This window comes from Cavia porcellus, unplaced genomic scaffold (genome assembly GCF_034190915.1).
Source record: "Cavia porcellus strain 051 isolate PalLab524CR breed Dunkin Hartley unplaced genomic scaffold, mCavPor4.1 scaffold_7, whole genome shotgun sequence".
NCBI lineage: Eukaryota > Metazoa > Chordata > Mammalia > Rodentia > Caviidae > Cavia > Cavia porcellus.
In genome coordinates, this window is record NW_026947490.1 from 31243232 (window position 1) to 31269733 (window position 26502).

Consider the following 26502-nt stretch of genomic DNA (forward strand, 5'->3'; position numbering starts at 1 on the left):
TAAGTGAACTTTTCCTAAGAGGGTTCTGACAAAGCCCACCACCTGCAAAGCTGCTGGTGGCAAAGAGAATGAAAGAGCCACTGTGCAAGAGCACCTTCTGCTGGTTAGGTGGAGAAAAGTATGTTTACTGGCCATGGGCATTAACTCTTTATAGGTTCACTGATTTGTACCCGCTCAGCATCTGGGGAAAGAAATTTAAGGACTTCAAAACAGATCTGTTTTCCTATTGCACACCTATTGGTGTTTTCCAGGAAGTTTCTGGGAACACAATTAAATTTATCTTTTTTCCCTTCGTACTGGTCAGTCAGGGCTTGGTGCAAGATTCTTTCCTCCCATCCTGGTTGGCCACTTTGCAGATGTCAGGCTGTGTGCTGTCCATGCCAGACATACGACAGTTATGCCAGAAGATTGCTACACATTGCACTGGACTTATTTTGCAGCTAAATGAAGACTTTGGGAGTCCATCCCCACTTGCTTTAATTAGGCACTCAGCATATCCTACTGTGTCCATGAACTCAGGACAAGACTGCTTTCTTCTTTTTACTAGTAAATGTTTTCAATACTTACAGATTACAACGGTTGCAGAGAGTTGCTGCATATACCTAATACATCTTATTTTTTTCCTTTTTTCTGACATGATGTCCTATCCTTACCTCTCTTCCCTGCTCCTTTCAACTTTTGGTTCCTTTCCCATTTGGGAAAGCTCTATTTTCATCATTTTTCCCCTCTCAATCCCCTCTGCTTTCCCTCCCCCAAATTATATAAAACCAAGCCAAAAGCAAAGCCCAGCCTTGGTTTCTAAGAAACTTTAAAAACTGGTTTGGTTTGTTTTCAGATGTGTGCCACCATGCCAAGTTGGACAGGGCTGTTTTTAAACATGTCATTGATTTTGAGAATTCAGTAAATGAGGACTTGGTTGCTTCTGAACTGCCTCAAGTTCCCCAAGCTGCAGAGAGTGAATCTTCAGTGTGGTGACATAGCTGTTAATGTTTTAAACATGCACAAGACAGTCTATTGATAGCCCTTGATTTTGGTCCAAAAATGATTCTGTAGAAACTTTCAATTTAAAATAAAAATGGAATAAATAAATAAGTGGAATGCTGACAAAGTTCATCAGTAGAGCTGGGCTCTGGGTTCAATCCCCAGTACTGGGAGAGGGACAGGAGGCTAGAGAGGGGTGAGAGAGAAAGATTGGGTCATCTAATCACAATCAGCAGATCTTGGATGTTTTCTTCAAAGACATACTGTCTTCATGAAGCACTTCTTACGCTCTCTCTCGTTCTTGGGAGAAATTTATCACAATTCCATTTGGATAGACTTTCTGTCATGGATTTTTCTATTCTTACAATTTAGCCTATTGTTATTTCAAGATTGGAAGTCTCATAGGCACATTTCAATTAATCCTGAAAGCTTAGTTTATTTTGTTATATGGTAGCCTGAGTAGCACATTGATTTCAGAACCATGGTGCTTAAGAACTATAATGAGATTTCCTTATTATTTGGATATTATGATTATTTTCTGTGTTGACATTTGAACTTGGCCTCATGTGTGCTAGGCAAGCAGTCTACACTTACCCCCAACCCTACTGCTTAAATTGTATACCAGTTATCAAAGTTACTGTGGTCTACACTAAATGACATCAGGAACCACTAGAGGTTGGTATTGTGTCTAGGAGCTCATCGCTTTCTACTAAATCACCACATGCCTCACTGTTTTTCCAGTTTTCTTCTTCAGTCTCTTTTTAGTCCTGAACGACCCCCGTTTCTGCTATGAAAACTTACCCATGACTCCTGATAGGTGTCCTTCCTTATTGGCTGTGCCTCTGAGAGTCACATTTATCCTTTTGCAGGGACAATGAACAGAGAATGAAGCAGCTAATGCTGTGTAGGAAGGAAGCAGCCAGACCTGAGTCATGGTCCTATTAAGTGGTGACTTCCCTTCTCATGTTGGGAACCATGAATTATAAACCTAGTGTAGAGGATGTCCCAGCCTGTTCTTTTCCTGCCCTGTAAGCTGGACTGCAATGTGAAAACTCCCCACTTAGTCTTAGCTGAAGCTCTATGGCTAGTGGCACTCATGGCACTCATAGGGCAAGATAGGAGCTGCTGAGAATGACAAGAATCTTTAAAGCAATGCAGTAGCAATAGTAAAAGTTTCCTCTGGTAAAAAATAGTTTCTTTACTGACCTTTGTCTCATCCTTGCAGGAATGCTTTTTTAAATTTTTTACAGTCATCACCACTTTTACAGGAAAAGTACACTACCCCTATGAAATTGTACCTACATGCTCAATAAACAGAGGGCCAGCCTTGTTTTGCTTACCTTAAAGCACTGACCTCCCAACCCCCTTTACATATTACCAAATAGTCTATCTGTTATTTCAAAGTATGCAGCATACAGGCAGTTGGAGATCTTGGCCAAGTCACTGGCAACTGGGACTGCAACAGGGACATTCTCCTGATTAGGCCTATAAGAGGCACCCAAATGGAAAGAAGAGGGCATGAGATGGTAAGAGGATGCTGCAGAACAAATTCAGAGTCCTGAGTGAAAGAGAAAGGCAACATGGTGCCATGGAAAGATTTTAGTTAGCTGTGATGATGGAGCAGAATTTGTTAGTAAAAGGACAAAGATATGCACAGTTATTATGTACATTGCTAAAGCAGGCCAGAGCTCAAATCAGTACCTGAAAACTGACAAGAATGTTACAAGAAATTGCTCAATATAATTGGGGCAAAGTGGGAGACAATTGAGATCTTGGCAGAGGATAAACTGTTTTTCCTGGGACATTTTCATCTAGGGGATTGGTAAAATCTCTTTCAGGTCTGTTACTGAAATTATGCCTACATGCTCAGAGGGCCAGCACTTCCAAAGTACTAGCACTTCCAAAATTCCCGTTTCAGAGCAGGACAAGGGAGAAAAATGTAAAGAAAAGGAGAAACCACCTTCTGTGTGGCCAGCTCCTGGCGAAGACCCAGAGTTGGATGAGGCTTAATGGGGAAACTCTTCATTGGCCTGCACCTCCAGAATTTTTAGAGGGTGACATAATGTGCCAAAGAGGGCACTGCAGTGTTCTCCAGGTGACAGAGGCAGTGGCATGGGACCTGTGCCAGGAGGAATGAGGTGCCACTGGCAGGCCAGTGGTGGAGCCATATAACAGAGAAGTAACTTCTCCTTCTCTGCTTTCATTGGTGACTATGGAGAGGGAATGAGAGCATGGTGGCACCAAAATATGTTCATTGCTATGACAGCTGTCAGAGCCTGAACTGTACCATTACATGAATTGACAGAAGGATCAAAAGGATTAACTGATCATAATTATATACCAGTCAATTTGGGGCACCTCCAGGAAGGTAATAATTGGATTGTATTGCCCAACATTCTGTACACAATGGAGGGTAAGTGAAACGAGGGGTATAATTTATGCAAGCCTTAGCCTGCATCTCTAATAATGATGAAGGGCCAGGTAGCTCCAATTAACATGTAATAAACTTTTGATTTATGATAGATGTCAAGATTCAGGCCCAAGTAATGGGTGAGATTAGGCACCTATTACTAGTACTCGCATACTGGCCAGGTTACCAGCACTCTCAGAGTGCACTCATCTTTTCACCCGTATTGACATGGACAGTGCAGGCTTGGGGAGCAGAGATGTCTTCTGAGAAACATTTCCCCAACTGCTATGTGAGGAAAAAAGGTCTCTGGCCAGCATCTCTTAAGAGACCATTGGGAGACCGGGAAGCTCTTTCTGTGACATGAACCTACAGACTGGCCTCCCACAGAGAGATCCAGGAATCAGACCTCTGACACACAGGAGACTTGATGAGAAGCTCATGTTTCCAAGTGCTTTAATGTTTTACAGCAAAGTGAGTTCCTTTCAATCTTCATACCAAGGACGTATGGCACCACTAACTTACACCTATTGAAACAGATGAAGTGAAAATGCCAGGAAAGGATTTTCAAGGACATGCACATAGGCACACATTGGATAGATGAGCGTTCCGGTCCTCGCCCACTTGGCCTTTCCAAAGCTGAGTGTCCTTGTGCTATCTGTGCTAAATGTGTAATAGCTATATCAGAAGGCTAATAACTTCAATAAATGCAAATATTACATGTCATAAACATGAACTAAGTTTAGTATCAACAAGAAGAAAACTGGGAAAAGGGATTTACAGGAAGGAGGGTGGTGGGAAGAGGAAGGGGATTAAGAAGGAAAGAAGCTGTATAATGAGTTATCACTCCCTAGAATGTATACTTCATGTACTGCAAACATGCACTAAAAACCAAACCAAAACAAAAAGATCCAGCTAGTACACAGATGTGTCTGTGATCCTGCAAGTAAATGAGGAGTTTGATGAGTCCCTCCTCAGGCATAACACACTACCTAGTCTATTACTGAACTGTGACAAAGCAGGACTATTTTCTTTTTCCCTTTCCTTCCTTCCTTCCTTCCTTCCTTCCTTCCTTCCTTCCTTCCTTCCTTCCTCCCTGCCTCTCTCCCTCCCTTCCTTCCTTCTCTCTCTCCCTTTCATCATCACTCCTTTTCCTCTCCTCTCCTTCGCTTGTTTTCATTACTGAGGATAGGACCCAGAAGTGCTCCACCATTATCACTAACACTTGATTTTTATTTAAGGGTAGGACCTGGGTTAGTTGCCCAGCCTGGGCTCAAATTTAGGATTCTCATGCCTCAGTCTCCTGAATAAATGGAAATAAGTTTGCCCCACAGACCTCTGCCAAATTTTGAGTTTTACTTGTTTTGGGAAAAATTTGTATTTTACTGTTTTTGGGCAATGTGCCACTCCACATTCTCTCTTGATGGTGGGCACAGGCCTGGTGTTCCTTCAGGAGAAGAACCCTTAACCTAGAATGCTTTGTTGCTAAATTGTATTACTTGGTGAGATGTTTTATATTTTAACTTACAGTAGGTTGTCTGTATATTGCTAGAAGTATATAGCACATGTTAAACTTTTTAATTCTGGAAATGGTGAACAATAAATTGTACAGTTCTGTAGTGAAATGAATGTGAGAGAAACAGAAACCCCAGAAAAAATGACTCATCAATCCCAGCAGAAGATCCAGAAATAATCCAGTCATAGAGGCAGTGTGCTATTTGCTGTATGTGGACAGAGATTCTGAACATCCTCAACCCTATATAGAGACTTCACATTTGGAGATCCGGAGTAGAGTGGAGTTCAAACTTTGCCCAATTATGAAGTCAGCTGTGCACATCCAGAAGGACAGCAGGTTAGTATCCATCATTTGGGACCTTGGTTTATTTCACTGGAAAAGTGGAAGAAATCTGCATTGGGTGGGCTCAGCGCTGAGATCAGGAATATGTGTTTAATAGAATTTCCATCACAGAGTTTGATCTAGGTGGGTGAGCATTTTTGGAGCCCCGGTGCTTTTGATGGAAGGAATTGAAAAAGTGTCATCATTTTTGCTCACTAACATTTGATTTCAATATTAGGAAGCAGTTGGCAGGAGGTGGTAACAGGTAGGGCTGTGAGTATAACTTGTGGATGAGTCCACAGAGTATTTTCACTGTGAGCTCCTGGTACAGTGTTAGAGGCAAAATACAGTCTATACTTTCGTACTTGGAAAATAGTCTTTCATTTATTTTGGTAATCTGAATTCTTAAGAAGAAAGTGTCCTTTTTTCTATTTTTAAGGTATGGTTGTTTTAGGGTTAAATATAGTATTTCCTGAAAATTTATTTCCTTTTTTGTTTGTAGCATTGTTTTTGTATTTTCCTAATATGATTCATTATGAAAATTTTATTACATTTTTATGGTAGCCTATAGTAACATATGCTATTGCTAGTTTTCAAGAAACTATTTTTGTCATGTTCTATTTATTTATTTTTATTATAGTCATTCTTTTTATGTATCTGGTACTGGGATTGAACCCAGGGCCTTTATGCTGAGTTGGGCTTCAGCTATTTTTTTTTATTTTGACACAAATTCTCACTAAGTTGCTAAAATATACTGAGATTATGCACATGTCACTCCACCTGACTTACAGTTTTATTTTATTAACAAATGTCATCTTTTTTGCCTTTTAGGTAAGATCGTGGTTTTTTGTGTCTAATGTCTTAAAATGTGCACCTCTGTATACTTTATATTTTGCAGCAATATGGTTGCTTAGAGTCAGAATCTCCTCATAGGATTTGCTTCACTTTTAAGTTTGGGTATAAAATGGTTTATCATTTATTTTATCAACAAATATTGATTTGTATTACAATATTTTTATTTCAAGATATTTTTCAGAAATATTATGAAGTGTGTTTAAAACATGGTTAAATTTATAAAGAAGTTACAGAAACAGCTATACCTAATTTTGTGAAGTTGTGAAAAAGAACAGACTACATTTTTTGGTAGACTCATAGATGATACTTGTCCTACAGTGTGGTTACATTCTGATAAGCCTACTGTAAATTGAAACTACTGTACATCAAAAATTCATCAAATACACTTAACTTATTGAGCATCATGCCTTAACTTAGTCTACTTTATTTTTTTTTTTTTTTTGTCTTTTTTTCCTTTTTATCGGTACCAGGGATCGAACTCACGACTGCCTGCTTACAAGGCAGGCGCTTATGCCGCTGAGCTAAATCCCCAGCCCCCAACTTAGTCTACTTTAAACTGAACAGAATACTTATATTAGCATAGAGGTGGGCAAAGTCTGTTTTGCAAAAAAGTGTCAAAACTCTTATGTAATTTACTGAATATTTATATTCACGACACCAGAACACAATCCACTGTAGTGCTTGTGTGGTTTACCCTCATGGTCTGTCATGGCCCACACAGAGCTGGGCTTTGCTGCTGCATAGCACCATGGGAGATTATCATACTATCTGTCATTAGCCTAGGTACAGAGAAAAATTTAAATTCAAATGGTAACTTTGAGTCAGTCTATATGTTTTCTTTGAATCCAAGTAAATGATCAGCTTCTTCCTCTTTTCCTTCTCCTTTTCCTTCTTCCTCATCTTCCTTTTTCCTTCCTCCTCCCTCTTCTCATTCTTTCCCCTCTCCTTTCTCCTACCCTTCCTTCCCCTGTCCCCTTCTTTCTCTCTCTCTCTCCTCCTCCCTCCTCTTCTTCCTTCTGCTGTCTTTTTGAGACAGGGTCTTGCTGTCTAGTTCAGGCTCGTCTTATGCTCACTATGTTGCTCAGGCTGGCCTCAAGCATATGATGAATTTCCTGACTCAGCCTATTGAGTGCCAGGATTACAGGTATGTAATCTTCTTCTCTCCCCCCTCCTCTTTCTTTGGTTAAACTTTTCCAATGTTTTAATGGCATATCAGCAGGGTCTCTCAACAATATTCTTTGTATATCAATCACGTTAGGTATAGTGAAAAGCTTGATTTTGACTGATGGCTTTTCATTAATACTGGTACTATGATATGTATAAAGACAGCTACATGGACTTTTCATCAAAAGTTATTAGGTCAGATGATGGATACAGAGGAACAATGCGATCAACTGCATACTGCATATGGGAGATTGCAGTCACATGGTGAGTCTATGGAGTCATAATCTTTTTTTTTACCGAGAAACAGAACTCCTTGGATGTGACCAATGCAGGTGAAGCCCAACACTCTCTCAGTGCAATATGCAGTATGGGATTCTACAATGAGATGTAGTGTGGGAGATGAAGGAGTAAGGAGTCAACCTGGGGTTAATGCTGTGAAGGTTCACCTTCCATTGCTAGGGGAATACTTCACAAAACATCAAAATGCTGGCAGTGACAAGTGAAAATGGGATGGCATAACATCAGGATGGACAGAGCCAAAAGCATTGGAGACAACTCAGTCTAACTTCCTGGGAAAACAGCATTCTCATCACTCTTCACCTCTCTCCATTTGCACCATTTGGAGGTCATCAGCTTATACTTTGTGGGCTGTGGAGCAGAGGAACTGTTGGTTACTATAGTATTAAGTGGTTCACCAGTTTGGGAAGCCATTTATCCTCTCTTAAGGCCTCATCCAAGTGGCAGCATTCACACTTTATCTCCATTCCCCTTTCTTTTTCAGATAGATAAAATGCTAGAGAAATGAACAGTTTTTACCTCTGTGGAAATTTTGCTGTGATTTCCTCTGGTGCTGGGAGACACTCTAGCAGCCCACTGTGTCAAAAAAAAAAAAATCTAACAAGAAGAAAACCAAAAAAACCCCCACAAAGATCCTCTGAAGAAGAAGCCTCATAATACCTCCTGAACACTTGGAGACTAAAATGGGAGGTGTGATAAACATCAGGGAGCAATATGGCCTTGATGCTTTCTGTAGCTTGAAGGTGGGTTGTGGGCTGTGGACATGTCTGGATGTGCCTGGAGGGTTCTGTCTTCTCTGTCTCTTATTGTAAGTGGCCTGGCGCTGTTTTCACATTGTTCTCCTCCACATGTGCTCTAGGTGGCTTGCCTTAGTGCGGCCTTACAGATGCCTGTGTGGAACCTGTGGTGTAGTTACAAGGTGCTCACATGAAATGCTGAGTACCCACTAGTTTAAATGTTACAGGTTTGCAGTGCTTGTCTGAGCAAGTGGCTGGTTTTCTGAATGAGAAATTGTTTTTATATGTAGTGGGTTTTAGGGAAATATGTGAAGTACTTTTTGGGTTTTGATTTCGTTAGATGCTTTATGTTTGGAGGAGATAGGTCAGTTATAATTGTAGTTCTTTGATTAATCTCTTTTCTGATAACTGTTCTTCAAATTCCAATAGGAAGAATTTTTGACCAGTCATGGTATACAATAGTTATGGTCATTCAAAAGAGAGGTACACATAATTTCCCTTGCACAATCTATCCCAAAGATATATTACTCTTCTCCAATAAAAACTTCAGTCCCTTATGGTGTTATCTTATCTTACAGTTTTTAGGTTTCTTACATTCTATAGTGCTTCTACATGTGGAAGAGGGTGGGTTGAATACAGTAGGCAAATGTAGGGAGAAAAGGCTCCCTAACTTTAGCCAAAGTGACTCTATCCTTTTGTGGATCACTGTTTAGCTGTATTGGATTTCAGAACTGCAGCAGATATTGCATTGACCATATCATGTGTGACAAGGCACTTACCCGAGGCTATCTCCCATATTGTGGGACATATTGTGATAAACACCCCCTCCTCCAAGTGGTACAGAGTTGAATTATTCCCTTAGTGCGTCTAATTTGCTGTGTGAGTACAGGGTATTCTGAGAACATCTGATGACATGACATACTGTCATAGGATTATAGGAGAGCAGTGGCTGGTACTGCATGGCCCTTGCTATGGGTGACAAGGCAGGCCTAAGGCTGAACTAGCAGCCCACGGGGAAACCCTGGGATGGCGGTTTACCTCTAGGTGAGTGGTAGTTTCTATTATGAATGCATGGGAACCACTGTGAATATAGGGATGCCAGTTTCCACAAAGCAACATGTCAGATGTGAGAAGAGACTCTCAGACCACATAGGGGCTGGTAATGAAACTGGGGTTGAGTCATCTCTAGTTATCAAGTGAGGGGGAATTAGCCTTCCTGATGACACTGAAGGAGCTAATGAGCTCAGTGTGGCATATTCTGGGGGGGTCAACTTTTGGAGTCCAGTTTGTCTAAATGGCATGCCTAAAGCATTTCATGTGAGTAGCTTTTAGACAGTTGTGAGGCTGTAACAAGATTGTTGCTTTTCAGTTGCTTTGTGCTTGTGCTAAAATTATTCTGTTCAGTTTATGTGAAAATCTGTTATTAAACCATTAGTTCTGCCTATGGTGCAAGTACTGGTGAGCCAGCTCTTAGATCAAAGAACAGATAGGAAAATACCAGAGGGGTTTAATATCTACATCATCATAGGGCATGTGATCGAGTCATTAAATAGGACAGGTAAAGGGATGTAAGTGTTGAGTGTAAAGATATACTTTGGTAAGAAGGGATTTTGTATGCTAAGATTTTGCCCCGCCAGACTGAAAAAAGATGGGAAGAATAATTGTAACATTAAATACACAATAGGTTGTGAATGATGAGCCTTTCAAAGGGAAATACGTTCAGCTGTTTTGTCTCTGTTCCTGTTGGTTTTGTGAAACTTAGCACTTACTTCTTACAAACAATTATCTCAATCTCCACTTCCCCTCCAATATAGGACTGGAGAAGACCAACAATTGGAACAGCATTCAAGTAATGATCCTCAGTGGAAATAATAATCATTGTGAATAATCAGTGATGCTTTCAAAAACAATTTCATTAGAAGAAGGGGAAATACAAGGAAAGCACAAGAGTTGTGAAAATTAAGAAAAAGCCACTCATGTCTGTCCCACCTAAAGGTAAACAGAGCTGGCTTGTAAACAAAAGCTTCTTAGCTATCAAAGACTGATGGTAACTGCTGCAAGGGGCTCTCCTAAAATCCTGTTTATTCTGAGTCTGTTTTATTCCTCATTTAACAGACCTGCCATTAAATAATCTGCATCTTGGTATTCACCGCAAGAAAAACCTTATACCAGGGTAAAGGGCTAAATCAGGGCCCGCCCATCATAATGCAGAGAATTCGTCTGCTGGTGTAAATGGAGAAGATGAAGACCTGGCATCACTGCTTGGCTGTTCAGTGGGCCCTTATTAGGGCCCAGAGTCTGCCACACTGCAGCACAAGGTCAACAGACACTGTGGGCCTACGTGCTGAGACCCTCAGAGCTCCACAGGATGGAATGAGAATGGAATGCAGGTAATTTTATCACAAGGGCTTCAGTCTTTTTCTCTTACTTTCTGGCTGATTGCCACAGTCTTATAAGTTCAACTTCTCAAAGATGATTAGAAACAGCAGGAGTGAGGCAGCATACACATTATCCTTCACTATGTAAGCAACCCCTCATAAACTCAGTCGCTAAGCTGTAGTTGTCTGTGTCATGCTGTGTGCCTTCTCAATTTGGAGGCAAGTGTTTCTTTTATATCTTTCTATCAAATGAATGGATCAGCAGATGACTGGTATAATTTTAAATCGCTATCAGCTCATATATATATATAATGTTGGCATCCTGGTTCATGGTTTTTCTCCCCAGCAATTTGGTTTCAAATAGAAGTGTTTGGCATAATTTTTTGTTTTGAAGCTCTGCTGTGGTAACAAACGAGCAGAGATATCTTCCCCACAAAATCACAAATGTGGCCACCATTTCCAGAATTATGTAACGAACTAAGTCCATACCATTGTGTACCACTGTGGAGTGTGTATGCATATATATATATATATATATATATATATATATATATATATATATTTTACTGGAGATTGAACACAGGCCTTTGACATGTGCAGAAGTGCTTTATCACTGAACTATATCCTAATCCTTTATATATTTGTTTCACACAATAGTATTTTTGTTTCACGGGGGCCTCACTAGTTGCCTAGCTGGCATTAAATGTGCTCCTTCTACCACATGGCTGAAGTTTAGGCATGCACTATGACATCAGGCCCAAATACTCTTTAATGTAAATCATAAGTTTAAAAGGCAGTGTCCTTGTTCCAAAGGAACATGGACACCCTTCCTCACTTTATGAGGTAAGACCTTTATTTTACTGATGCCTTCGTAAACACAACTATGAAAAGCTTGTAAGAAAAGTTTTTTAACAGGTTTCAAAGGTTGGATTAAAATCCAAATATAGTCCTTCCCCCCAAAAGTCTGAGGAATGAATAATAGAAATATTTAGCCATTTACAAATATCCTTCCATCTTAGACATGCATCATGAATGTTAATATAGTTTAACTTGTAATTATTCTGTAGTATGCAAGAGACGTTTCATCTTGGCTAGATCTATTCTTCATACAAATGCTGTGATATGGAGAACATTGAGAATCAGTTAAATAATTTACCATAGCATTATACTTGTAGTTCTTTGTAGTACTAATTCATTGGCGAATCCTGAGGAGATAGCCTTGAAAAATGAACTTTTTGTTCACTTTGAAAGGGTCAGTTCAGGCTGTCCTCAAAGTAGTGGCTACCCTCCTAAGTTTTCCAAGACCTGGAATTACAGGCAGGCTTCACAGTGTTTGTCTGGTTTCACTCCAGAACAAACCCTTTTATGACAACAAAATAAATATTTGACAAGGTTCACTACACATATATCTGTAAGGCTGCTCGCCAGTTCAACTATTCTATAGTTTTGATGCTTGGATAAAAGCCTTAATATGCCCTTTACCTTTGTGTGGCTTCGTCAAAAGATATCATTTGGTACCTACTGAATTTTGAAGCCTGAAGGTCTCTGTTGCATATGCATTATGGTATTTTTAACTGTCACTCTTTAGTATGGATTGAGATACTGGTTATTGAACTCATCATGAAGGTTTTGTCACTCTACTGCATCTGTGAAATATCAGTCATGTACAAATTGTCCAGTGTTATGCAGGCTGTGAATGTGCACATTTGTTACATTGCTATGGCTTCTCTCCAGGATGATTATGTGTACTCAGGTGTGAGCACTGGAAATAGGGTTTGCCAAACAGATTACACTCTTTTAAGGACTTTATCTAGGATGTATTTTGTGATGTGTACTGAGGCTTTACTGCTACTCATGTATTTGCGACTCTCACTCCATTTGTGAGGTTTCTTTCCACTTTGAATTTTTTGGTGAATACTAATGTCAGATTTTCACCTTAAGGCATTGTTACATTGGTAAGGTTTTAGCTTACAATTAATTATGTGTTAAGTAACTCAAAGTCTGTATAATTACACATGAAAATTATCTTTCCAGCAGGAACTTTTCAAAGCTTTGTAAGGTTCAAACATTAATGACTCCAGCCTCATTTGTCAGCTTTCTCTCCGGGATGAAATTCTCCATTACATTCCAAGTTAAGAATCATCAGAGATGTCCTTGAGTTTTTTTTTTTTTTTTGGTATGGCCTACATGCTTAGTTAGGCTTAAGCACATACTAACAGCTTTGCTACACTCATTAATCTTGTAAGATTTCCCTTCCCAGTGAGTGTTGTGGTATATAAGCTGTCAAATTTCACTAAAGATTTGGGCGCATTCATTACATTTCAAAGGATTTGGTCAAGTATGAATTTTCCAATGATGTGCTAGAGATGAGTTTAGACTGAATACTTTGCCACATTCATTGCATTTTTAAGGTTTCTCTTCAGTATGAATTTTTTGATGACGTGTTAAAGATGAGTTCAGACTGAATACTTTGTCACATTCATTACATTTGTAAGGTTTCTCTCCAGTATGAACTCTACGATGATATACAAGGTATGAATTTTGAGTGAAGACCTTTCCACATTCATCACATTTGTAAGGTTTCTCTCCAGTATGAATTCTACGGTGACATATGAGATGGGAATTGCGATTGAACGCCTTGTCACATTCATCACATTTGTAAGGTTTCTCTCCAGTATGAATTCTACGATGACATACAAGGTGGGAATTGCGACTGAACACCTTGTCACATTCATTACATTTGAAAGGTTTCTTTCCACTATGAAATAGCAAATGTTCTGCAAGATATGACTTACGGCTAAACCCTTTACCACATTCTTTACATTTGTAAGGTTTCTCTCCAGTATGGAGTCTTTGATGATTTGCTAGGGAAGACTTGTGACTAAAAACATTGCCACATTCACTACATTTGTAAGGTTTCTCCCCAGTATGAATTCTACGATGCTGTGCAAGGTGTGAAATATGGTTGAAGACTTTGCCACATTCATTACATTTATAAGGTTTTTCTCCAGTATGAATTATCAAATGTTGTGCAAGGTAGGAATTGCGACTAAAGACCTTGCCACATTCATTACATTTGAAAGGCTTCTCTCCAGTGTGAACTGTTCGATGTCGGGCAAGGTGTGAAATCTGATGGAATACTTTTCCACATTCATTACATTTGTATGGTTTCTCTCCAGTGTGAATTCTATGATGATTTGCAAGGTGTGCAATCCTTTTGAAGACTTTGCCACATACATTACATTTGTGTTGTTTCTCCCCAATGCGGATTTTCTGATGATTTTCTAGGTCTGATTTATGGCTGAACACTTTGCCACATGTATTATATTTGAAAGGTTTTTCTCCAGTATGAATTTGCTGATGTTGTGCAAGGTGAGAAATATGATTGCAAACTTTTCCACATTCATTACACTTATATTGTTTCTCACCTGTATGAGTTCTCTGGTGACTTACAAGATTTGATTTCTGATTGAAGGCTTTGCTATATAGACCACATGTAAATTGCTCCTCTCTAGCACAGACTGTTTGATGCATAGTAAAGTGTGGGGCTTGATTAAAAGATTTGCTGCAGGAATTCCATCTGGAAGGTTTTGTACTAATGTACATGTCCTGTTCTTCTGTGAAAAATAAAGAATTAAAAAAATCTTTTTCATGTTTATGAGAAAAATTTGTTATAACACTAAAATTATTTTTCTTATGGGAAGAAACTCTGGAATCATTGTTGACAGACTGTTTAATGTAATTCCATTCAAAAATGTTTCTTTCTCTTGCATATAGCTGCAGTTCAGGCAGATGTGACTGAAAGCTTAATTCAAGCCGATTTTTAATATATTCCTTTCCTGTATCCTTTCTACCATGTTCATGTCTTTTATCAGAGAGATGTTCCTTGTGAGTCAAACAGAATCCTGTGTCAAGTCTTTCATCCTCTCTGCAGTGACAATGAATGTCATGTGTATTTTTCTGGATTTCTTTGAAGCACAATTCTTCAGTGTCATGGATTTTACAACTTTCTGAAATTACTGTTTGTAACATTTCTCTTGTAGCACTTTTCCTTTCTTGTGGAAATTCCTTGATGACACATTTAGGAGGGTTATCTATGAAGTAGAAGAAATCACCAGGTTCTGATTAATTATAGGTAATAAATAAATGCTGTTACAGAAACACATGACATTACACTAAAAGAAATAATACATATATTAAAGAGTTGTGACGTCCATGATTTTAATTTTTAGGAAACTGAAAGGTACAGATCTTTTGATGTGGAAAGTCTGATTATACGGAATTCAAATTAACTGCAGAAATGCTCAGTTTCACACCTATTTACACAGGCAGGACATAATGCAAGAAGGCACAGCAAATCCAAGAGCACAGAAAGTAATACTTCAAGATAAACAGAAAAGCAGAGCTGTGTTGTGATAGTGTCACTCAGTTATCACTCGCAGAAAATGTTAAGTGATCAACGCTGCATACGATAACTTAGGTGGTGTCCTGAGAACATTTAAAGGATGAATAGGTGTCTTTCATTATCCTGTGAGGGTAGTGTGGGAGTCCTTGCAAATTCGAGTGTACAGAAGAACAGATATAAACTAAGAAGCAGTAGTACGCTGCATGCAGATCAAGGAACCACACGAAAGAAAGCCAGCCTGGGGAAAGACAAGCATGCAAAGCAGCAGTAACAGGCGAGAGAAAGCAGCCTGAGCTGCTGAGTCTGCGGGGCTGGAATTGCGCAAGGGGAGTTAGTATTCCTACTACTGTGAAAAAGAGAAACAGATGCAGCAAGTGGCACAAAACTCTCATTCCCATATTTAAGAATGGGAAAAAGCTTTTGACAGAGTCTAGCACCCATTCATGAGAAAAACTCTACAGAAAATTGGAATAGATAGTCTTCATCTCAATCTGATAAAAGCCATCTATAATAAGCCAACAGCCAACATCAAACTAAATGGACAAAAACTGGAACAAGACAAGGATGTCCACTGTCACCACTCCTATACAACATAGTCCTGGAAACCTTAGCGGGAGCAATTAGACAAGAAAAGAAAAAGAATAAAGATAGGGAAGGAAGAAGTTAAACTATTGTTATTTGCAGATGACATGGTACTCTACTTAGAAGACCCCCAAAACTCCACCAAAAGACTGCTAGATTTAATAAGCAAATTCAGTAACATAGCTGGATACAAGTCAACACTCAAAAATTAATAGCCTTCCTGTATACAAATAACAAACTGAGAAAGAAATCATGAAAATAGTACCTTTTACAATAGCATCCAAAAAAAAAAAGAAAAGAAACAACACATAGGAATCAATCTAACAAATGATGAAAAGACCTCTGCACTGAAAACTACAGAACTCTGAAAAAAGGAGACTGAAAAGAATACTACAAAATGGAAAGATATTCTGTGCTGCTGGGTAGGAAGAACCAAAATAGTGAAAATGGCCATACAACCAAAATTTGAGATAAAATGTTTGCCAGCTGTGCCTTACACATAAGATCACTATTGAGGACATACAAAGATCTTAAAAAAAAAAAAAAAAATCAATGCTCCTAGATTTAAAGATCCAATCCAAAAATGGGCATCTGAGATGAATGTATACTTGTCAGATGAAGAAATACGAACTGCAAATAAATATATGAAGAATGTTCAACATGCCTGGATTTGAGAGATACAAATTAAAATAACACTGAGATTTCACCTCACTCCAGAAAAAATGGCTATTATTAAGAAATCAACCAATAACAAATGCTAGAGGGGCTGTGGGGAAAAGGAACCCTTCTCCATTGTTGGTAGAAATCCAGACTGGTACAACCACTGTGGAAATCATTGTGGACATTCCTCAAAAAGCTATGACTTGGAGATTTAACTCAGCTATTCTCCTTCTGGGTATCTCCCCCAAAGAATGAAAAACATCATACCACAGCAATATATATGCACCCATGTTTATAGTAGCACGATTTGCAATAGCCAGCTCTTGAAAACCTAAATGCTCACTGACTGAAGAATGGAAAAAATATGTAGTATTTTTATACAAGGCAGTACTACTCTGCCATAAAGAAAGATAAACTGGAGACTTTTATAGGTAAATGGATGCAACTTGGGACCATGCTCATTAGTGAAATAAGTAAGACACAAATGTAGAAACACTGTATTGTCTCATTAGAGAAGCTAAAGGAAACAACATATGTATATGTATGTGTATAAAAAACAGACAGTTAAGATAGTTATATTACTGATTTCTCTGAGTTCGCTGAAGAGAAAGATTTGTGCCAGTATTGTTTAGACAACTGAATGCAGATGTCTTATGCTCTGGGTGAATGACTGGGGGATGACAATGCACAATATATGTATCATTATTGCCTGACACAAATGTGGGAATAGCATGGATACTTGACATTTTGAAATTTTTAGGTTTTTTTTCTTCTTTTTTTCCTTCTTGAAATAAAATGGATGTGGGGGGGGGGAAGAAATGTTGCAAAATGGCATAACAACCAAAAAGAATGATCCAATATTAGAACTGGGTCTAAAAACATAGCGAGGCTCTTCGTAGGGGTGAAATATATTGAACAAAATGCCAGCAGTGCTACTGTGTGTTCAAAGCTGTAACAGATCAAATGCTACAGGATGCTGTGAAATACACAGAGGATGAAATGCAAGTAAAAGGTTCCAGGTGTACCAAAAGCCATATTAAAAAATGTATTTATTATGATACCTCACTAATTGAACTGAAAGCATTCATAGGTCTGATGTACTTAGCAGGGATTTCTCATTATTGTCACAGGAATGAAACAGAGTTATGGAAAAGAGATGGTTCAAAATATGGCATAAAGACTTATAACCTTGTATATATGAAGTTTTACTATGCTTTCAATTTAGCCATTTATGCTAGAACTCAACCGTCAGGTCCTTATTTGTAGAGTATATGAATTATGTTATGAACATCTCCCATCTCCCAAACTAGTAAGAATGTAACATTTGATAACTGATTTTTCAGTTTCCAACCACTGTTACACAGAACACAAGTTGGCCAGCAGGAACTGTACACAGGAACAAAGCAGAAATCCTAAATGAAATGTATTAGTGATGTTTTCTGTTCCTGTTAACTATACACTGTATAAGAGAATAAGAACCTCCTGACGAAACAGCAAGCCCTATGAACTGTCAAATATTTCCTATGAAAAGGTCAGGAAAACAAAATGCACGTGCCATCAATATGATATGTGTGTATGGTAATATATACAGACTTAAGTGTAATAACTGATTAAAGATTATTTTTTTTGTAAGTGCTATTGGTTTTTTCATTTTAGTTCATACAAGAATTTATCTGTGTTGTTCTATTTTAGACCTTGTACACCAAAAAATAGTTGACAATGAACATTTTGATGTTTTATAAACAATAAATACTAAAAATTCAATATTTCAGTGATTTTTTTCCTGGTAAGTATTCACTATTTAATATAACAAAACTCATGAAGATCAAATGAATAATTCATCAATAGATGTATTTTAAAGAATAAATGTAGCTCCTATACACCCACATTTTTGTACCTTTATGGCAAAATTAGTGTTACATTCCTAATGGTACAGCTTCCTCTCTATTCATCTCTGCTCTTACCTGTGTTTACAACTTCCTCTCTACCCATCTCAACTCTTACCTGTGTTTACAGCTTTGATATATTTCCACTGACTTGGATTTCTAGATACTTTCACTTGGCCATCCACATTCCAGGGTTCTGCTCCTTGCTCCAACACAGAGACAATACTCAGTTCAAAAGGAGAGATTCCTGCTTGCAAAAAGAAAGGCAGGTGATGTGCTGTGGCTTTTCCACACTCCAGTCCTGTTTACTTGAAGAAGAGATTACAGAGTGATGTACACAAGTATTTCTCTGTTATATCTCAGATATCAGATATATCTAACTCTCTCCCAAGAACCAATTATTCAAAGGCACTAGGCTCAAAAACGGAACTGCATACTTCAACAGTCTCCAATAAGTTTTCATTCACATTTCATCTCTAGAACCACCACTGGCATATCAACCACAAACAGGGCATAATACCTGAAGAAAGAGCACTATTAAAATCCAGATGACACACTACGAAACTACAAATTTCAGAGACAACAGGACATTTGTCTCAGGCAAACAATACAGAAGATTCCATGAAGACACAAGGGAAAATGCAAAGAGACACAGAGTAGACCTGACTTCTGAAAGGAAGTCATCCTCACCCAGGGAGATCAGGTTCCTATAGTTCTCCAACATCACCTCCCTGTACAGAGTCCTCTGAGCAGGGTCCAGGCATTCCCACTCCTCTCGAGAGAATTCTATGGCCACATCCCTGAATGTCAACAGATCCTGAAATGAAAAACATGTATCACCATGGGGACATGGGGAGTGCTGTAATATACATATAAAATGAAAAGGAGAGAAATGTAAGCGCTGATTCAATTGAAGTGAACAAGCAAAATTCATACTGTTATGTCAGGACTTTCCCGATACAGGTCACTTTCAATCTCTGGAGTCACAAAGGCTAATAAGCTAACTTGTGACCAGAGATTCCCATGTAGCCTAAGGAGAGGGGCTTCTAGATGGTCATGACATTCACTGCAGCCCTTGACCTCCAGGAAGGGATGGGGGGGTGGATGTTAGAACTGATCAGCAATATCAATGATATAATTAATCGCACTTATCGAGTGAAGATTCCATAAACTCAAGAGAACAGGTTTCAAAGCAAGTGTCAGATGGATAAGTGTCTAGAGGTTTCTGAAAGGTGAAGCATCCACAGAAGACAGGGGCACACCATGTTAATTATCCCATAGCTCATGCTATGCATCTTTTCCATCTAGGTGTCCATCTTTTTAACAAGCTTTACAAGAAATGCTAAGGGTGAGTGTTTTTGCTGGCTTTTGTGAACTGCTTGCTTGGGGTTGCATAAAAATCCTCACACATCCTGAGTCACAGCTGCTTGTGTGGTGAATATATAGGAGGAAGTAGGTTTTGTTTTTTTTTATATAGTCACACACAGTAAGGTATTTGTGAGCATGTTGTAGCTCTACAATTGTGTTTCATTACATCTTTAAATAAGAGGTTGTAATACTCTACATCAAGGATAGATTTCTCATTCTCTGTACAAAGAAAGAAATGCACAAATGAAAAACCAGCACAGGCTTTTCTCTATGAAAAGTGACAGTATTTACATGAGCTAGATAAGGCATGTTAAGAAATGACACAGTGCATATCAGCTTTAAAGAAAGATCAGAAACATGATAATGAAAGCAACATAATGGCTAAAGCTTCAGGACACTTCTAGGTACTGCATACTTTCTAACTGGCTTACTTGTATAATTCACAGAAAATGTACTAGTCCTCAGGAGAAATGTTTCCCTCTTAATATTGAGAAAACTGTGTCACAGACATTTTGGGATTCCCCTTATGTCAGAGCTAAAAATGGCAGAGCACACACCTGAAGCTAGGTGGCTGGGAATAAGAATTAAAGCTAAAGAATCAAACAATTCAGCGATCGATGTAGTATCAAAAATAGACTGACCTTAGGTTTCCTATATGAGAAAACTAGAAACAAGCTCAAGATAACATCATGAATGTGCATGAAAGTTCATTATTTATATGCACACATATTTTATTTTTCTCACTGCTACCAATACATTAACAGGATAGAGTAGTAAAAATTTAAGGCAAAGGAAATTATCTAAGATACAGTTTCTACTGTTAGAAAACTTAAGTTTGGGATGGCGATGTAGCTCAGGGTAGAGTTCTTGCTAGTATGCCTAAGACCCTAGGCTTGGGCTCTAGCATTCCAAACAAACAAACAAACAAACAAAAAAGAAAAGCAAAACAAAAAAAAATCACATTCCAAGGAAATATATATATTTAGAATATGACCTTGATAAAAAATATGGAATTGCACATACACATACTCGTGCATACACATCACACTTAAATCAAATTTAAAAGAATCTCTCTGAATGATTTTTTAAGTGTTTTTTTAATCACCATTCATGTTAATGTATATTTCAACATGCATGGACAATGAAAATGTAAAAAACACACTGGAGACTATAAAACACTAGTGTTTACTAGGATTCTTAAAATGGACAACACAAAAATTTATGTAATGCAACTTTAACTCCAGTCTACCAAACATGTATACTAAAACTGTATTTATAACTTCACCCATTTAAATTAAGATATCTAGGCATTACCAGAGTTCCAATGGAATTTATTAGTTTAATAAAACTGTATGATTGGGAATTTTTTGAAAATGTGTAGTGCTGGGATCAGACAGAGGGCTTCACATATGAAGAGTGAACACTATCTTGGAGCAACATCTCCATCTGAGAAACTTTTTAATAACATTAATTTAACAGATCAGCAGAAAAAGATTACATATTATAGAAACACATAATGAAAAGAATTATTAAAAAATTAAAAAGCAGCCAAAAAATGTAACTTGAAAATGTAAAACTACCAAGCCTGATATTTACCATACATATTTCATCAAACTATGGCTGACAGTAAACACGGGGTGCATTTCCTCCTAGTGAAGGATAAAAGGGTGCTGGTGGGATACCAGCCTGTCACTACTATATAGGACGCCTGAGCAAGGATCAGTAAGGAACAAAAATGTAGAAAACAAGAGGGCAAAGAAGATAGAAAAAAGTTGAATTTGTTAACAACTAATAGATTACATGACTACATCCTGAAAAAAGAATGCTATTTAAATATAGGACGTAAAACCTCAAAATTACCTTCCTCCCTTAGTGGCTCTCATTAAGCATACATGCACATTTACATATGAAACATCTTACATCTCCATTAGCAATTATACCAGGTCACTTAAGCAAAAGACACTGCCTGATCCATGAAAAGAAATTACATAACTGTTCCGAAGGACTGATGCATAGTTGTAGTTGAGCAAGAAGCTCCAGGTGTTCCCTATCTCACAGAAACAAGGATTTAATAACAATACAGCAAAAACCACCTTTACAAGACAGAAAACAAATGTGAACACTGCTTTACCTGAATAACAGCCATTTCTGACTCTTTTTCTTTCTTTTTTCTTCTCTTCCAGACTTCCGCCTTATGTAACAGGAATATTTAAAGGTTAATCCTGAATATCAAAAACATAACAGTTAAATGCTCAGAAGGAACACATCCCCTTCTGGTCACACAGCTATATACACAAAACAGAAAAACTCACAGTGTGGAAAGGTGGGTCCGCTGCTGCCCACTGCAGTGAGATGGTGATCCAGAGATATGAAACTCCTTCAGGAAGTCCAAGCAGAGACTTTCTCCACACTTCTTTGGAGTACACTGTCCTCCTGGTGAATCCCCTGCACTAAGCAGCAGTGGGGAGCCTGGCAACAGTGAGTTCTCCTTCAGAACATAGTCCTGGCCCTGACCAAACCCATGCATACCATTTCCCACTCTTTCCTCCATGGAGCACACACTGATCATAGCTCTCAGAAATGCAAGACCCAGTCTGGTATCTAGTACTGCACATTGAATAAAATCTACTTTAATATTATGAACGCTTAGTTCCAGGATGATCATGGGAACTGGACTCTCCCATTAGGAGCCAAAGTAGAATTATTTGTAAAACATCTCAGCACTCCAATGGGAACCCAAGGTTAAGCACCACCCAGGGAGGCAAACCCAGTCCACCTCCCACCTTTTGGTTCCACTTTCTTTGAGGCCCTGTTGTCCCAGGATCCATACAGTGGACTGCCAGGATCCATACAGTGGACTGGGAAGGATCAGAAAGCAACTGTAGAGCAGGGAGCATGGACCACAGATGGGGGTGAGGGTGTAGTTATGCTGTTAGTGGAAGGTGGAGGCCATGGACTTTTCCATGGAGATGCAGATAGCAGAACAAAGACCAGGGAAGGTAGGTGTCTGATACCTGTAGCTGAAGGCCCTGTGAGTTATAAGCAAAGACAGAACCCAGGGAAGGTTCTGAGCCAGGAGTTACAGTGGCCCCAGGAAAAGGCAGGAGGCTTGTGTGGCTGAAGCAGAGTGAAAAGGAAGGAGGATACTGCAGGCAACGAAGGGAGGGAAGGGCTTCTAGAAGCACAGCAGGTGTAGATTAGATCTAATATTTCTCTCCCACTTGTCCAATGTATTCTTGAAATGATGGTACTTCACCACTCACCTGATATAAAGATGTGATTTTTGTACTTTTTTTTTTTTTGAGACATAGTCTCGCTGTGCAGGCTAGTACTGAACTCACTAGGTAGCCCAGGGAGGCCTTGAACTCATAGCAATCCTCCTGCCTCAGTATCCTAAAGGCTGGGACCACGGGTGTGTGCCACTAATCCTGGCCTCTTTATACTTTAAATGAAAACAATCTAAATACAATACACCCTATATTTAAAATATATGCACAAGTGTTTGGCTAAGCAGTGTCACCCCTACCTGAGATACTGAGGACTACAGAGGGAGTCATTTGCAGAGCCCAGGAAATCACATGGGGACTATGAAGGTAAAGGTTCCTGTTGATGTCTCAGCAGAATCGAGGTGATACAGGGATCCAGGGTTCTAGGACTCCTGGGACAGGTCTGAAGGACAGATGGAGACATAGGTATGAGATCAAAGCCATGCAGGAGGTGATAAAGGCGATGGGTATAGTCAAAAAGGGGTTCCAGGCTAAAGCATGGGGAATCACCACATTCAGAGAACAAGGCTGAGGAGACACTAGCAGATGAAACTTTGAATTGATGAGAGAAGAGATAAAAAAAATTGAAGTAGCGGATTTTTTTTTCCACATACGTGGAGAAACTAAGTATGGCGTGTCATGGTTTATGTCTGTGTCCCCCAAGCCTCATGAGTTTGCATTGTGTATTTGTGATTGGTTCATTGCCTAGTGCTTGGATTGATGGTGTCAGTGCTCTACCCACATAGGAGTGGAGCCAGGATGTGATGTAATGGCAGGAAGAAGGTATGGTTTGAGCTTGCTGTCAGTGGCTGCCATGAACTGCGGTCCAGCCATGCCCGCCTGTCTTGGAGCCAACTGAGTGTGGACTAAAACCTCCAAAAACTGTAATAAACCTTTTCTTTCCCAACTTTGGGCTTCAGGTATTTTGTCTCAGCGATGAGAAAAAAGTAACTAAGACATGGGGAAAAAATGGCCATCTGCTTCCCACTCCAACAAGAGAAACTTGGAGACAATCAACTCAAGCTTAGTAACAAATGAGTTTTCTCATTCACAGTTCAAATGTTATCCTTCTACAAATATGCTCATGCCGGATTTGTATCCTATTCTCTGAGTGCTTGTTACTTAATCAAAGCAACTGCTTCCTCTGAGTTTATGACCTCTAGCTGTGCACTGAATGACCATCAACGCAAGACCAAAAAGCTTGTCTTTTCCTTCAATTTGGACCATGTCTGAAAAGCCATTCCAGTTCCAGCATTTCTGGTAACGCTAAACTGAGTTTAGATTTTGGATTTTTGTTTGGAGGGTCAGAGGAATCATAAAAGAATTTAATGCCATAAGATACGATGAAATTTGAAACTTACCCAATTCAGAAAGAGAGGGAGGAGAAAGAGAGAAAAAACAGTGACAGTAAGAGTATTGAGACTGACAGATGTGTGTTAAGAGGCAGCTCTTTTGTCTTGGAGCCTATAACCCTGCCTCATGTTTGGAGGGCTGAACATCATTCCAGATTCGAATTGGGCATCTTCCTTCAAAAAAACTGCCATTGAAAACCGGTCCGATTTTGAAAATCATTTCAGGGATCTCATTTAATTAGATTCCTATCCTCATGTAATCCATGTTTCAGGTGGGTACACCGAGGCTTCAACAGGGGAGTGACTTCATTAAGTTACCCTGAAGAGGTCTGAGTTGAGTGAAAGCCTCGTAAAAGTGAATTCTGAAAAAGTAGCTTGGACAAGGCAGTGAGAAGAGTTTGGCTTTATTCAAGAGTTCATTCATATCCCTTAATCAGAGAAGGTTTTATCAATCTCAGATATTTAATTCCTCTTTCCCAGAAAAATATTTAAAACTTGAAATTAGAAGTAGCCATCACTCCTGGGAAATAGGCAAGAATTTCAACTGCAGAGCAGTCTCTTCATCATCAACACAACAGACAACCTCTGCTAGAGGAAAACTCCACAGTAATTCAATACATACTTTAACACCTGCACAAAAAGGGCGCAGAAGACCTGAGAGGTACACTGTAATTACTTAGTTGGAAGCTTGAGTTTACTAATTAATTAAAAGATGCCAGAAGAGAAGACTCTGAGTATAAAGTAACTGGTTAAATACCATTAAGTTTTAGACTGTCACTATCCATTCCAAATGTAAAGTGAAACACTGTCAAATCAGCTAACAGGAAATAGTTTCAATTCATGATAAAGAGTACAAATCATAATATAATGATCTAATAATAATCTATGATCTAATAATCATAATCTAAATGATCAACTTTAGAGGAGAAATAATTGGGAAAATATCAAACTTAGGAGTTATAAAAGAATGGCGGAAACAAAATAGAGGAGTCTGACCTCTTTCTCCTTCTCCACACTTCCTCTTGGAAGAGCACAGAAGAGAGCGATCTGGAACTGACTAGGCTGTCCAACAGCGGGATGCCCAGGAGGCCCGAATGGTATCATCATCTGATTCAGTATAGTAACTAGAAGATGAAGTACCTCGCACAGGTTTTTTAATTCTCATACATTTCTGTGTGTGTGTATATATATATATATACACACAGTAATTGTGCCAGTTATTTTATACTCAGTCTTCTCTTCTGGCACCTTTTAATTAGTAAGCTCAAGACTTCAACTAAGTAATTACAGTGTACCTTTCAGGTCTTCTGTGCTCTTTCTGTGCAGATGTGAAAGTATGGACTGAATTACTGTGGAGTTTTCCTCCAGCAGAGTTTGTCAGTTCTTGATGATGAGAATACTCTACAGTTGAAATTCTTGCCCATTTCCCAGGAGTGATGGCTACTTCTAATTTCATGTTTTAAATATGATATATATATATATATATATATATATATGCACACACACACATATATATATATATATATATATATATATATATATATATATGCACACACACATATATATACAAAATTTAATTTAAATGGGGTCAGGAAATAACTCGTGGCATGACTGCCTTCTGCCTGGCAAGCGTGAGGTCATGAGTTCAATCCCCGTGCCAAAAGAGAAAAAAGAAAAAAAAAAAAAGAAAATACACTAAAGAACGTACAAATCATTACTTCACAAGTTAATGTTCCTCATCCAATCAACTCAACGCTCATCGGGATGTGGGTTTCATCTCTTCTCTACGTGTCTCTCTCTGGAAATGTTTCTCCTCTTGTTCCTTTTTTCTATTCCCCCCACTCTGTATTTCTACTTATTCTGCCCCTCTCCTCTGGATCCCTGCTCTAATAGTGCCGCTAGACCCGCAAATGAAACTGACAGCCCGCCAGCTCCACAAGGCGCTCTCTGCCCTCCTCCTCTCTTCTGCTTAGGCTCTTTCAGAGGGCCGCGATCGCAGTGCAGCCACCTCCCGAGGGATGACGCCGCAGCGGCTTGGCCAGGTCAGGGAAGGGACGAACAGGACAGGGGCGCAGCGAGGGCAGTGGGCAGACAGTGGGGCGAGGGCGCACGTACCGCCGCGGCTCGCCACGCGCCAGACTCCGGGAAGCTCAGGGCGATGCGGGACCGGGATGTCCTCACAGCGAGAGGGAGAACAGGCTCAGAAGCTTTCACCTACGAGTGAACACTGCGACCCACTCGCTGGAAAGAAGAGGTGGGGGCGCAACGCGCAGGTTTCAACCAGATAAACGCAGACTCACCTCAGTCCCAGTGATCCCTCAGATCAG

General features: G+C 39.2%; 1 protein-coding gene and 1 long non-coding RNA gene across 2 annotated transcripts; one reads left to right on the plus strand and one right to left on the minus strand.

The window, feature by feature from the left end:
- Positions 1 to 4903: 4903 nt before the first annotated feature.
- On the plus strand, positions 4904 to 7974 carry LOC134476684 (uncharacterized). The gene is made up of 3 exons (XR_010048482.1): positions 4904 to 5240; positions 7117 to 7224; positions 7704 to 7974. It is a non-coding gene; the product is annotated as an uncharacterized LOC134476684 (long non-coding RNA).
- Positions 7975 to 11407: 3433 nt separating this feature from the next.
- Positions 11408 to 26456, minus strand: LOC106026655 (zinc finger protein 83-like). The gene is made up of 7 exons (XM_013147814.3): positions 26291 to 26456; positions 23084 to 23226; positions 21870 to 22026; positions 21689 to 21779; positions 18880 to 19006; positions 18308 to 18436; positions 11408 to 14750 (listed from the first exon to the last, which is right to left on the minus strand). The coding sequence occupies exons 4-7, from the start codon at positions 21701 to 21703 to the stop codon at positions 13063 to 13065; spliced, it is 1959 nt and encodes a 652-aa protein (XP_013003268.1). The 5' UTR covers positions 21704 to 21779; positions 21870 to 22026; positions 23084 to 23226; positions 26291 to 26456; the 3' UTR covers positions 11408 to 13062.
- Positions 26457 to 26502: the final 46 nt, after the last annotated feature.

What these genes read in the sequence shown, in the direction of transcription:
- LOC106026655 (XM_013147814.3), bottom strand. An exon ending in TAGGAACCTGATCTCCCTGG is followed by an intron (nt 18,437 to 18,879) that starts GTGAGGATGACT and finishes TTTTGCAAGCAG; the next exon opens with GAATCTCTCCTTTTGAACTG. An exon ending in TATCAAAGCTGTAAACACAG is followed by an intron (nt 14,751 to 18,307) that starts GTAAGAGTTGAG and finishes TCTACTTCATAG; the next exon opens with ATAACCCTCCTAAATGTGTC.